Source organism: Lathyrus oleraceus, chromosome 6 (genome assembly GCF_024323335.1).
Source record: "Lathyrus oleraceus cultivar Zhongwan6 chromosome 6, CAAS_Psat_ZW6_1.0, whole genome shotgun sequence".
In the NCBI taxonomy this organism is placed as follows: domain Eukaryota; kingdom Viridiplantae; phylum Streptophyta; class Magnoliopsida; order Fabales; family Fabaceae; genus Lathyrus; species Lathyrus oleraceus.
In genome coordinates, this window is record NC_066584.1 from 351409001 (window position 1) to 351422637 (window position 13637).

At 37.2% G+C, this 13637-nt stretch overlaps 2 protein-coding genes across 2 annotated transcripts; one reads left to right on the forward strand and one right to left on the reverse strand.

The window, feature by feature from the left end:
• Positions 1-9164: 9164 nt before the first annotated feature.
• LOC127096705 (peroxidase 5) lies at positions 9165-10374 on the forward strand. The gene has a single exon (XM_051035257.1). It carries the CDS (start codon positions 9266-9268, stop codon positions 10256-10258), a length of 993 nt encoding a protein of 330 aa, XP_050891214.1. The 5' UTR covers positions 9165-9265; the 3' UTR covers positions 10259-10374.
• A 181-nt stretch (positions 10375-10555) lies between these two features.
• Positions 10556-12400, reverse strand: LOC127096707 (uncharacterized). Its single transcript, XM_051035258.1, has 7 exons — positions 11966-12400; positions 11847-11880; positions 11488-11754; positions 11312-11377; positions 11127-11218; positions 10996-11043; positions 10556-10894 (listed from the first exon to the last, which is right to left on the reverse strand). Exons 1-7 carry the CDS (start codon positions 12295-12297, stop codon positions 10777-10779), a joined length of 957 nt encoding a protein of 318 aa, XP_050891215.1. The 5' UTR covers positions 12298-12400; the 3' UTR covers positions 10556-10776.
• Between the last annotated feature and the right edge of the window lie 1237 nt (positions 12401-13637).

The window sequence follows — 13637 nt, forward strand, 5'->3', positions numbered from 1 at the left end:
GCAAATGGCGATGATCGAAATCCAACCTTTCTTGATTGTGCAGCAATGGAATCGCGCGGATTGAGCGTGAAATGTTGAAACAGTCCAAGATTGATGTTGTAGAAGTGTAGTGGGATCAATCTTTTAGCTCGATTGTGTTGCTAGCGACGGATTCTTCAAGCTGTTATGAAGATAGAAGTTGCTTCAACAGTGCAATTTCTTGATGATTTTTGATCTCACACCTGCAAACAGAAACTCAACAACCAATACAGATGATGAATTTGTCAAGAATTCGCTCAAAGATTCATGAGAATGCTCAATTGATGAAGAAAGTGTTATGAGATTTTTTGGTAAAATGGGAGAAGAATGAGAGAATGGCTTTGGATTTTCTGTTATGATTCTGAAAATGTGATGGTGAAGTTGTGATTAGTTCTCCATTTCTGTTATGGATTAAGAATATATATGGAGTACTAATCCAAGCATAATCATAATTAAGGAAAAGAAGGGATTAGTGCAATTTAGCTTTTGTGCATTTTTGGACTTTAAGCTCTTGAATCCTTAGAAGCATTACAGCAGAATTTTAACACTTTGAGCAAACCACAAAAATCATTTGGAAGCTAATGGTATTGGCCTTATTTTCAAATTCCCCATATTTCTCATTTTGGACCATTTTGCCCCTCTCTCTTAATTGTTTCACTTCAAAAATGACCTTTTGCATTGAGCTTTTTCCAAGAAATCCAATTATGCACCCTTGAAGTACACATTAAATGGAGTTTGTGCATATAAAGAACTTGCAATTTGGATAAACCATGTGGTAGTTATGCCCTCCTGATTACGGGTCTTTTTTGAAATTCGCTGAACCATATCTTGCAAACCACACATGGGATTTTCAAGTTCTTGGACTTTTTGGAATTTTGAGAACAAGATCTTCAACTTTCATGTTGGACAAATTTTGATTTGAAGCTTGTATCATGACTTTATCTTGAGGGGAAAAATTTTCCATTTTGGGCAGCTGAAATTACAGGTCCATTTGCCATTCTGGGAAACTTTCTGTCTGACTTCAATTCCTTCAACCTTGGTCTTTGAAATGTCAAATGGGATTTATACGGACATGAAAGAGGTCTTTCTAACCATCTCACACCCTCCAATTCCTGATTAAATGCACAGTTGACCACAGTTGACTTTTGGTTGACTGGGCCAAGTTCTGATGAATTCCAAGCCTCTTTCAATTGAGATCTTGGTCCAAAATGATATCACAAGTTATATGAACTCTTTATGAATGATCATGGTGTCCAAATTCTTCAGGAATGGTCACCATCCATTGCTCAAGGCCTGGTTTGACTGCTTGACTGATGATTGCTTCAGCTGCAAGCAACAAGGTTAGATGACAATATTTTTGTACTTTTGGTTAGTAAACATATGAAAAGCAATGACACACAAATGCTATACATGCTTGGTGATCAAGAATCACACTCACAAGGTATCCCACCCACTAAGAGGGAAGCTAGGGTATGCATTGATCCTTGAGGCCATGATATGATATGATATGGGCCATGAGGGATCTTAGGGACAAAATTGGGGTCTTACAACCTCGTCCGGCTTGTGGTACATCACGTTGCCAGGAACATATTGACCTAACATGAAGGAGGCAACATGAGACCACACTAACCCTAGGTGTATACTCGGGCCTGGGTTTTAGCCCCACTCAGAACACCCACCCCAAAATAGAGGAACCACCTGCACAGAGGACGGCAACATGATAGTATGATGCATGCAAATATTTATGCAAATATATACACAGTCAGAATAATAAATGCAATAAATAAAGCAACACAAGCAACCTAAACTATCCTAAAACGCTAGGAGAGACTCGCTTAGGGAAGATGGACCAGCACAGGTCAACATCTATGTTTTTCTCCCCAGCAGAGTCGCCAGCTGTCGCGTTACGCGAAAAACCGGCGGGAAAACAAGAACAACAAAGCCGCCACCGTGCGTTATTTATCCCAAAAGAGGGAAAGGAAACGCTCAGAGTAAACCTGGAAAGAACATGGTCTCGCGACCAAAGAGAATGGGATCGGGAGTCGATTATGCGAAGGGAAGGTATTAGCACCCCTACGCATCCGTCGTACTCGACGGGATCCACGCACAATAGGAAGGGAAAATGGTTGCTAAAAATACTGCTCACACACACACAAACATCGGCTGAAAGAGACACAGGAAGCAAACAAGACTGACTCGGCAGGATATCGCATCCTGGGCCTACTTAGTCTATCAAGCATAGACATCAGAGTCAAAGTAGTTCGGACGGGGGAAACGACACATGCTCGCTAGGATGTCGCATCCTATGCATACGTATCTCCTTTGGACGAAGGAGAATCAGAGCATTCGTAGCTCGGCTGACACGCACACAAAAACAGGCAAAGGCAAACGTGGAGCCCGAATGCCAATCACTGGACTTACATCAGCATCCAAACCAACACACGCACACTGGAACCCAGATGCCACTCGATGGACTTATACCGGCTTCCAAGCACACAACAAGAACAAACAGACAACAAATTGCTAAGGAGTCAGGAACTCGAGCCTAGCAATCGTCAAACAACACACACAAAAAGAAAAAAGGTGCCCGGAGAGACCAGCTCATCTCCTGCCTACGTATCTCATCTGGTATGAGAATCAGGGCGACGTAGTTCCCCTACGCAGGGAAAAAAGGACTAGCCTAACCAGATAACAGAGGGAGACACAACACTAGGGAGACTACGACTCGAGCCTAGATGTTGTCATGCAAAATCGTCCCTAAGTTAAGGTTTCTAGCTAACTTGCACAGGAAGCAAGCCTATCCTAAACATGACTTGCACAGGAAGCAAACCACACCTAACCCAACTTGCACAGGAAGAAGAAGGGTCTCGATTGCAACTAGGGCAAGAGAAAGGGGAGGTCTCAATCGCAACGAGGGCGAGAGAAAAGAATTAGTGTTAGTTGTTAGTCAAACTCGACAAGACATCGCATCTCGTGCCTACGTATCTCATCTGGACATGAGAATCAGAGTTGTCGTAGTTCGGCTAAACTATTCCCGTTGGTTTGTGTTTTTTAAGTGGACAACGTCACTGCACAATCTACCTGATGCTCGACCTTTGGAGACTTACTCACCTGTAGTAGAAGGAGTTAACGTATCCTTAAGAGGGAATAATGTTTGTTTGTGTTTTAGGAAAGCTCAAGCAAGAAAGGAAGTCCTATACGAAGGAACCGTGCTACCTTAATTGACATGCAAACGAGACTACACGGAGTCTAACAAACCTAGGGGATACAATCACACCACACAAGCACATACAACATGAAATAAACACACCAACAAGGGGCTCAAACATCAAGGCTAGGTTTTAGTCGAGGGGTCATATCAACCTCAACAAACAAACCACTGGAACTGGGTAGTGTTAGCTCTTAACCTTGCCATTGAGGGGCTAAGGTGAAGCAGATGAAAGGTGAGTGAAGATAAGACTTCACAGCTCTTATCCCTGGCCTGGGAGAGCTTAAGACAAGAATGTGTGGGTTCAGAAAGGGGGAACCCTTCTACACATTTGAAACTGACTCAACTGTACAATTGTACAAGATCTTGGGTTTGTATCTGCAATGCATCAACACAATGGTGTGAGCAAAGCAGATGACACACAGAATAGCAGGGGATAGATTGCATATCCCTTGGGTTCTGCCAATTGCCTCTTCACTTAGGAGGTCTTTGACTCTATACAAGGACAAATGTAAACAGTCACAAACATTGCCTCTTAAGGAGGACTTCAGACAGTTGCCTGGCCAAGTAACAGGCCAGGTCTTCCAGACTACATGAAGATAAGAAAATATACCTCAATGCAAATTGCTATTAAGCAAAGCAAAGCAAAGTTCACAAGGAACTGAAAGCAACTAAAGTACCTGAAATCAGTCAAGCACAGTTAGTATACCAGACACAAAGTTAAAACAAAACAGCAAAAGTCAACAGACAACATAGTCAGTTAAATGTGCAATGCATAAGGCTCAAAGCATGTGAGCCAAGCAAGCTGCAAAACAAACAAGTTAGTCATGATAATCAAATCAAGCATCAATCAATTTGTATTGATCTCTCTAAGGCAACTGCTTCTTATCCTGAAAAAATGAACTCAAACATGAGCAACAGGACCACTAGGACAAGCCTAGGGTCAAAAGGGGATGAGAAAGTCAAAACAGCAAATGAAATCCAATCAAAATCATATTCAAATAATCAAGAAACAAACTCAATTGGGTTCACATTCATATCAATCATTATCATCATTTTATAAGCAAAAGAAGTCAAAGCATGGCATATGGAAGCTCATAGAAGTCAACAGCAAGACTTAGCTCAAAACCAATCTCAAACATTTCCAAAAATCATCAAATAAATCATGGTCAAACATAATCCATAGCACGATATGCATGTCAAATTTCAACTCATTTGGACAAGTAGAAGGTGGTCAATGAAAATCAGAAAGGCAAGGCAATTCCAAACATGCTCAAAGAAGTCAACCAAACATGCATCAACTTGAAAAAATCATAAATCAGTGATAGCATATGAGAAATGAATGGGATCAAAACCATGGCAAAGCTTAAGATGTCTACTAATCACATATCAAATTTCATGACCATCCCATAAAGTATGAGAATTTCACAAATGAAATGGGAACATGTATCACAAAAAGTCAACATATGACCAAACAGGGGAGAAAAATCTCAAACAATTAGGAAATGCCACAAATAATTCCACAAAAAATCACATGTAAACTAGACATTCATAAGTTCAATCATGCAAAAATTCAAAGCAATTTGAGGTCAAGAAGCATGGTAAAGAAAATCATGAAGTTGCACATCAATGGTGTGACACAAATTGTCACACCCTAATTCAAAAAATCATAACTCACAAACCAGAGATGATAAATTCACAAACTCTATACCAAAATCACCATGAATGTGTCTAGCTTAAGCACAAAAAATTTCAAAGCCATTGGACAAAGCATCATCATTTCACAAATGTTTTGGCAAAGTGTACAAAATATGAGCACATGTCACAAACCCTAGCACCAATTAAAATCTACTCATGCAAAAAATCAGGAAAAATCATGATTAAATACTAGAGATCCAGATGAACAAAATGCAAAAATTCTCATGAAATTTGGATTAAAAATGGATGAGCTATGATTTTTGTAAGATTGAGCATCAAAGTGAAATAATTATTGAAGAAAAAAATGAAATAAACATGATTTAATTAAATAATTGGACACGGAGTGGCAGTTTAGTAAATATGGTGAGAACTTAATGAAACGCAGCGTACAAGGCAAGGCGAATGAAATGTTGTGATTGGCCAGGCAATGGAACAGTGACATACAGCATGCAAAACACGTGAACAATTCTGGGCAGCCATGAAGAACTAGGGTTTGTGTCTACAGTGTATCTTCTTCTTCATCCAAATTCGTGAAAAATATTTTGGCCCAGAAAATCAAATTGAGCATACCATTATGACCAGCAAACAACACACATGCATAATCCAAACTCCATTTTCATTAAATCAACTTAACATGGAAGATTCGAGCAAAAACATATATGAACACCAAACTTCAGATCAACATATCTTTGCAAATACTCAATCATTTTCAAAACCATAACCACTATTGAACTCAGCATACAAAGACCTAACTAATACATGTCAAGATTTAGCAAATGGTGATACGCAAAAACTTACCAAATCTGCAAGGCAATGGTGATTCAGTGATGATTAGGTGCCAAATGCTCGAAACAGTTGTTGCTTCAAGCTTCAAATGATGAATGGGGGAAAGACTTTAGCTCAGGAATGCTTGGTTTTGCTTAAATCAAACTCTGCCATTGATGGAGCTCTGATGAAACAGCAACATGGAATGGCTTTACAGTTGGTGTTTAAGGCTTGCAAAGGCTTAACAGAAGTTGGTGGATGATGGCAAAACAAACCAGGCTCGATTTCTTTTAGGTTTCTTAGCAGACAGTTCAAATGGATGGAAAATGAGAATTTGAGAGAGAGTGATTTTTTCTGTTTTTGGAATTGTGGCTGCTAGGGTTTGATTCAGAGTGAAATGATCTATATGTATGCTGTTTAGTGTGTTAAGCATGATTAAGCAAGGTGGTAATTGGAATTTGGAAAAATGACATGTTTTGCTAATTTGGTCAAGTTCACTTAAGTGGTGAGGTGCATGAGTGGTAGCTGCGAATTTGGGCTTCAAACATGTTTAAAATATCATTTCAGACCCTTTTTAATTGGTAGGATTGGTTGGAAGTGTTTAATTCAAAAATTCATTTTTGTACCACACTTGAAATAATTCAATGCCATTCCAAAAATGCCATTTTGATTCATGATGTTTTGGTGAATGATGATGACATATTTGGAAAGAGGGGGTCAAATATGACTTGTTGCAAAAAACCCCACCCAAATTGGCCAAATGGTTTGAGAGATATGGCCTTTTGAAGTTCAAAAATTTCTGAAAATGATTTGATCATAACTTGCCAACCATACATGGGAATTGAGTGTTCTTGGACTTTTTGAAAATGGGAGAACAAGATCTTCAACTTTCATGTTGGGCAAAACTTCATTTGAAGCTTGTATCATGATGTAAGTTTAGGATCAAGAAGTTTCCATTTTTTGGCAAATTCCAATTACAGGTCAAGTTTCTATTTTTGGAAATTTCTTGTCTGGCTTCAAATTCTTCCATGATGATGTTTGACATGTTATATGAGGCCTATATGGACATGAAGGAACCCTCTCAAACCAATTCCCACCTTGAAATCCATAAAATCAAGCCCAGTTGGCCAAGGTTGACTTTTTAGGGTTTCTGGTAAACTGTGCATTGACTGATGACTTCTGAACATCCAATCCTTGACCAAAACACTTCAAGAGGACCCCTAGGTCATGTGAACATGTTGGACCAACCCTAGGGCCTTGGCTCAATGAAAATTGCACTTGCTTGCTTGACTGACTGATCTCCTGATCAGTTTGACCTAATTCTTCTGACTGGCTTGCACTTGAGGCAAAAGGGACAATGCAATGCTATGCAGTGGACCATGTTAATGCTATGACCTAATATGAGAATGTATGTACGATGATAGGTGCAAATTTGAGGTGCTACAGTAAGTCATGAATATGCAGGTTAGATGTCAAACTGATGTTGCAAGCTTTTATGCAGGTTTTGCAGGTAGTACAAGTATAGCATAGTATGGTGATGCCAAATGAACATGTTTGGCATGAAACTTGGCATGGGGTGCATTTGAAAATTTGGAGATCATGGAGATGATTATGATGAAGATTGATGAAGATGAAGAAGATTAGATTTAGGATAGTTAGTCGACTTTGGTCATCTGTTTGACCAAAAAGTCAACAGTTGACCAAAAGTCAACTGTAGGTCAACAAATGCAATTTTGTATGTAGACTTGTAATTTGAATATTTTTGTAATGAAATGACTTTTTTTAAATGAATTGTGTATTGACTTGTGTTTCAAGAAAGTGGCTTCCCTCCAAAATTGAATTTAAATGAATATTTCAATCTTGCATTTGATTATGAACTTGAATGAATCTTGAAATTGAATGCTCTTGATCACTTGAAAGAAGTATCATGCCATGAATTAAAAAAATCAAAACCCAAGATAATCACTAAGTAACCTCAAAATCCAATGCCATGATGCAGTCCATAATGATCCAAAAATGCCATAGACCAATGTTAGGATCCAAGAGAGAGATCAACCACTAGTTGTTGTGCCTATAGCCATAAGCCAAAGATGCATAATGAACCAATCTTGCAAACTCTAATCCAATGTCTTGCTTCTTAAATAATGGAGAATCTTTGAATCAATGATGCTTATTTAAAAATGTAATTGTAAATGAATGCCCTAAATGATTATGATTAGGGCACGTGAATATGCAGATGCAATGAGCCAGATGAAGTGAAAAAAATAGGATAAATTTTGGGGTATGACAACATGAATATATGACTATTTTGCATAGGAATATAATCAACAAAGGAGGTGTTCTTCTTCATAAAATTATGCTCAAATGAATAGACTTACCTCTTAAGACACTTGGAAATTTTCTATGGTTAAATTTTTTATTGTTGTCTATGTAACAGTTCTTGCATGGGACTAGTTCCTCAAGAGAAATTACTCTACTTATCCTTTTAAGAAACACTTCTCACAAACATTTTTCTCGCCCTTTTGAAGACAGGGATGTTAGGGGAGGTATTGTTACAATAACTCATTATCTTAGTAAATTAGTCATTTTAATTTTAGTTAGTTGTTATGTTCCCTATTTTTTTTCTATTTCTATGCAATGATTTTATTATTTTAGTAAAATTAGTTACTATTTTCTTTATTTCTATGCAATGATGGGTAGAGTTTATTATCTACTTGCTTATATATGATTATCTAAGTAAATGAAATAGATATATTAAATTTATAACAAATATTTCCATTTCCAAGACTTGAATTTTATTGGATTCGTCCATAGAATCCATTGTCCTGTGTCTCATATGTGAGGCCACAATCATTTACGGTGAACATGTTCGACTATTGATATAGCTCAATAATATAACACTAAAATTTTTAGAACATTTTTATAAATTTTATAATTTTATGGGTTGCATTTACAAGAGCTAATCAATCTGAATCAAGGCCATTTGTAAGAATCCAACAACTTTGTTACTTTCCTCCAACAACTTTGTTATAAATTTAAAAAGCTTATATTTGATAATATAATGTCCACCAGTTGAATCAACCTTGTTTTAATAGAATTTTCTAATATTTGATAGTTGCATAATGAATTTTATAACACGTATAAGTCGGCATATTTGTTATAACAAAAGGCAGGACGACCTGGTAATCAATCACAAGCCACTATGTTGCTTGTTAGAATGTTTATGTGTTGAAGTTGGTGTAGCAGCCAACATTCACCCCGCTCTGCCGTCTAATTTAACATAGCCTTCAGAACCATAAGAAGTTTTCAAAAGTAGATTGCTTCAACCTGATGACTAACATATTAAAGGCTACAGCCAAACACGTTTTTGTTTCGAAAGTAAGACCTACTCTTACCTCCTCTCCCTTCTATATATATATATATATACTGATGATGAGTTTTATGTTCTCCATCTCAACAACATATATCTCTTCCTTCATCTCTCTACTCACACTACTTACTTAATTACCACATCACTATTACTATAAACAATAATACATTACATATTATATAGACCATATATACCACATTTTAACAATGCTTAGTAGAATCCATGCAATACTTATCGCTACTTTGGTTCTAGTTATTCTCTCAGTTTCATCATCCTCGTCTTTGGAGTTTGGTTTCTATAAGAAAACATGTCCATCTGCTGAAGCAATTGTTAGAAGAGCAGTAAACAAAGCTGTTTCATCAAACCCAGGCATAGCTGCTGGTTTGATTAGAATGCATTTTCACGATTGCTTTGTCAGAGGATGTGATGCTTCCGTATTACTAGAATCCACACCAGGTAATCCATCTGAGAGAGACCATCCTGCAAACAATCCAAGTTTACGGGGCTTCCAGGTCATCAATGAAGCTAAGGCACAGATAGAAGCCGCATGTCCTAAAACTGTGTCATGTGCAGACATTCTTGCTTTCGCGGCTAGAGACAGTACTCGCAAAGTTAGTGGCGGCATAGACTACTCAGTACCGTCAGGACGCAGAGATGGTAGAATCTCTATCATGGAAGAAGTCACACAAAATCTACCACCACCAACTTTTAAAGCGGAGGAGCTTATCCAACGTTTTTCCATAAAAGGTTTATCCGCAGATGAAATGGTTACACTTTCTGGAGCTCATTCTATTGGTGTCTCGCATTGTTCCTCTTTCTCAAACCGATTATACTCTTTCAACGCTACGTTTTCTCAAGATCCTTCCATGGACCCTAAGTTTGCTATGATGTTGAAATCCAAGTGTCCACCACCACAATCACAGACAAGAGACCCAACGGTGGTGTTTGATGGTTCGACACCTAATGATCTGGACAACATGTACTATATGAAGTTGAAGAATAAGCGTGGTTTATTAACTTCAGATCAAACATTGGCCGATAGTGAGTTAACTAAGAGAATGGTGTTAAAAAATGCTAGACATAGTGCAATATGGAGAGTGAAGTTTGCAAAGGCCATGGTGCATATGGGTTCCATACAAGTCTTGACAGGTTCTCAAGGTGAGATTAGAGAAAGCTGCAGCGTTGTCAATTTTCATTAACTGCACAACATTTCTTCATCTTCCACAAAAATTTGTCCATAGATGTCAAGATATATACATTCTTTCTTTCTTTTTTCTTCATCAATTCTTTGAATTATTATTGTCTCTGTTTGAAATCATTCTTTATTTTTGTATGGTTGTTTGTAATCTTTATCAATTCAAGTGTATATGTACAATCTAGCGTAATAAAATGTGAAAAGTAGTGAACTACTATATTTTACTGCTTTGAAAGAAAAAGAAGCCTCTACTTTTCCTTATCAAATTAAAGTGATTCAACTTTAATAAAAAAATTCTTGAAGTACAAAAACCATTCAAAATTAGCAGTAGTACTAATCCAATATGAAAGTACACTTTTGAAAGAAAAAGAAGAAGCCACTACTTTTCACTATCACTTTTAAATGTCAATGCAAAGGCATCATCACAATCTTAACTATGACTCCATTTGTCCGCGTTTCAACATAATATAACAACTCGTCGTGTATCTGCAATTGCAATTTAAAACTATATCGACAACGAAACTAGTATGACCTCGAGAAGGCATGAGGGAAGAATCTAGGAAGAATATCAACTTTTGCTTTCACTATCAATGAATAGATGCCGTAGCAGGGTATGTGAGCTACCGCCATGCAGATATACCTGTAAACAACAAGCATTACAATGAAAATAATAAGTCTTTGGTATGCATAAATCAAGTTCGAGAAAACATGAAACTCTCTAGTGTCAATAGAATATTTTACCATAGAGAACACCATGGCGTATTAAGCTCGAGAAATGGATAAGGCCACCTGTTAAGAAAAGAAAGTTCTAGGTGATGATGATTGATGAACCAAAGAATGTGAAAATTAATAGTTACATTCACATATCTTACCATGTGAAACCACATGCATGTATAACCCATTGAAAAATAACATAGGAGCAGCTCCAAAGCACAAAATACGCGATTCTAAACCACGGAAAAGACTGAAAAAGAATACATACACACATACATCAAATTGAAACCATTAGCTTTTGGTAGTTAGTATTATAATTCCAGAGAGTGAGTGTGTTACTTACAAGATTGTTCAGCATTGTATCCAAAAGAAGGAAAACTACATTCAAAGTATGCATGCAACCCATCAACTGTCATCAAATAACAGACCAACAAAAAAACAATTTATAATTCAGTTTTTGTTCAGTTTCATTCATATTAATGAATAGGTAAATTACTAAAATGAAAGAAGTGCAATTACCATGTTTAATTTAAAACGAGAAATGGATAAGAATGGGACAATTACACACCAAAAAACAATATCTGTTAAGATAACAGCCCCTGCACTAGTCTGGTAGGTAATTTGCATGAGGTAACCCCAAAAACCTGCTGCTTGTTCAAACTCTTGTTCATCATACCTGGTGAAATTTTTTGTTTCCAAATCTCTTCTCAGAAACTCTCCATTTTGAACCAAAGGAGTTTTGTTCAACAACTTCCAACATCCATATGCAGATACTGTTGTCCCCAACTACGTTAATTCCAAAAACAATATACTAGATAAAGTCATAAAACAATATATACACACATTTCAACAAATCATGTGAAAAACAATATACTCACCGCAAAATATATCATTACTAATGTGAAAGTCCACCTGCATATAAACAAGATAGTTATGTAGCTAGTAATTAGAAATATAGTAAGAATAATTGAATTTGGAAGGAAGAAAGATGAGATACTCGGTATAGTAGTAAAATATGGTTGCGTCGTATTCATGAAGATCGAATGATAACAACACAACCAAGCTGAGAAGGGAAAAGAAACGTGTAGCCAACAACACGAGAGGATGGACTCCTCGCCAACAGCTTGTCCATAGTTGGGAAGTGGTGACATGACCTATGGTGACTCTATTGTCTGGTAAGGGTGAGGCCACCAGAAGGGTGTTAACCAGAATATCGAAATCGCTTTGAGAGGAAGAGGGTCCTTCGTTTATCCATAGTACATATAAGGCAGATAGGATGGAAAATCCAACGATGCAAATACATACAAAGGTATACCACTCTACCACCATGGATGAGTCACTGCAACTGAAGAGTGTGTGTTAAAATGGAGAAGCTTGCTGAAAATTGTTTTGGTATGTATGAGGATAGAGAAGGAAAGGTAGTATGAGAAGGGTGGTTTTGACGGTTAGGTTTGAGATCTTGTACTTCAAGTTTGAATACATGGTATTACCTACCAATATAGTTAGAGAATGAAATGAAACGTCAACGGGATGCAATACAAGATATCAAATTGTAGAATGGAAACTTCACAAGTTTATTTGACAATATTTTTTGTTTCTATTTTAATTTATTTATAAAAAGATATAAGACTTAAAATGAATGATAGAGAGAAAATAAAATAAGAAGTAGAGATTATAATATTTTTTAGTAATGAAAATAATCTTTGGCATTTTCCCTTTATTTCTAAGTGTAGTGGTATAATTGGAAGGGATTATAGGGGCGTGGCGAAGGCATGAGCTTCGCCTATCGTTCTTTCCACGTCGCCTTTTTGTTGGTTTGAGCGTCTTCTTTTGAATAGAGTGTATTTTCTTCAGATATGTGTGGTTAACTTATATTGGGCAAACAAACTGCATAAAGAGAGTCGTGAGAATTAACTATGCTCCATGAACTTCAACTTCTCATTCCCGGAATGGTTGTTATATCCCTAGAAATCTTGGATTCTGGCCTAGTGTGACTATAAATATCTAAATATCACAATAGAAGAGGGCCTAACTATAACACATACATACATATATACAAAGTTTCTCATCATGTCGCCTCTCGAAAAATACGATCCTTCGTGGGACGTTCGCAAGCTCGCGGAAAAATGATTTGAACAGAGTCGCCGCCGAACTTTACTTATTCCTAAAAGAAGGAAAGAGAAAATATCGATAAAACCCTTAAGAGAGAAAAAAGATGGTCGTCACAACCAAATTCGAGTTCGGAAGTCGATTACGCAAGGAAAATGTATTAACACCCCTCACGTCCGTTGTACTCAACGAGAACCTTTTAGTTAGATTTGTGATTGAATGTTAGCAAGACATTAATTGTTTTCTTCGACTTATTGAGCGAGAAAAAGAAAGAAAACATTTTTTTTTATTAATGTGTCTGACAAGATTTCAAAATCCTGCTCCTACGTATCTCTAGGTGCGATGGAGAACTCAAGGCTACATATTTCTTTGTAACAAAGAACTATTTGCCGGTTGCTTTATGGAGTAACGTTTAGACATATCGACTGGTTAGACCTTTTCTTGTTGCTCGCTCTTGGATGTTGACGCCTTTGTTTGTTTCATGTCGATATGGGTAAAGCAAGCCTATTTCTAAAAAGGTTTTTGAAGTCGCGCAAGGGTGGAAAACAAGTTTGGTTAGT

Bases quoted from the DNA above. Each gene is read 5' to 3' on its own strand.
- LOC127096707 (XM_051035258.1), bottom strand. From the start codon at position 12,297: ATGGTGGTAGAGTGGTATACCTTTGTATGTATTTGCATCGTTGGATTT. The intron at 11,755-11,846 runs GTGAGTATATTG...GAATTAACGTAG, and splicing joins TAGTAATGATATATTTTGCG to TTGGGGACAACAGTATCTGC. The intron at 11,378-11,487 runs GTAATTGCACTT...ATTTGATGACAG, and splicing joins CTCGTTTTAAATTAAACATG to TTGATGGGTTGCATGCATAC.
- LOC127096705 (XM_051035257.1), top strand. From the start codon at position 9,266: ATGCTTAGTAGAATCCATGCAATACTTATCGCTACTTTGGTTCTAGTT.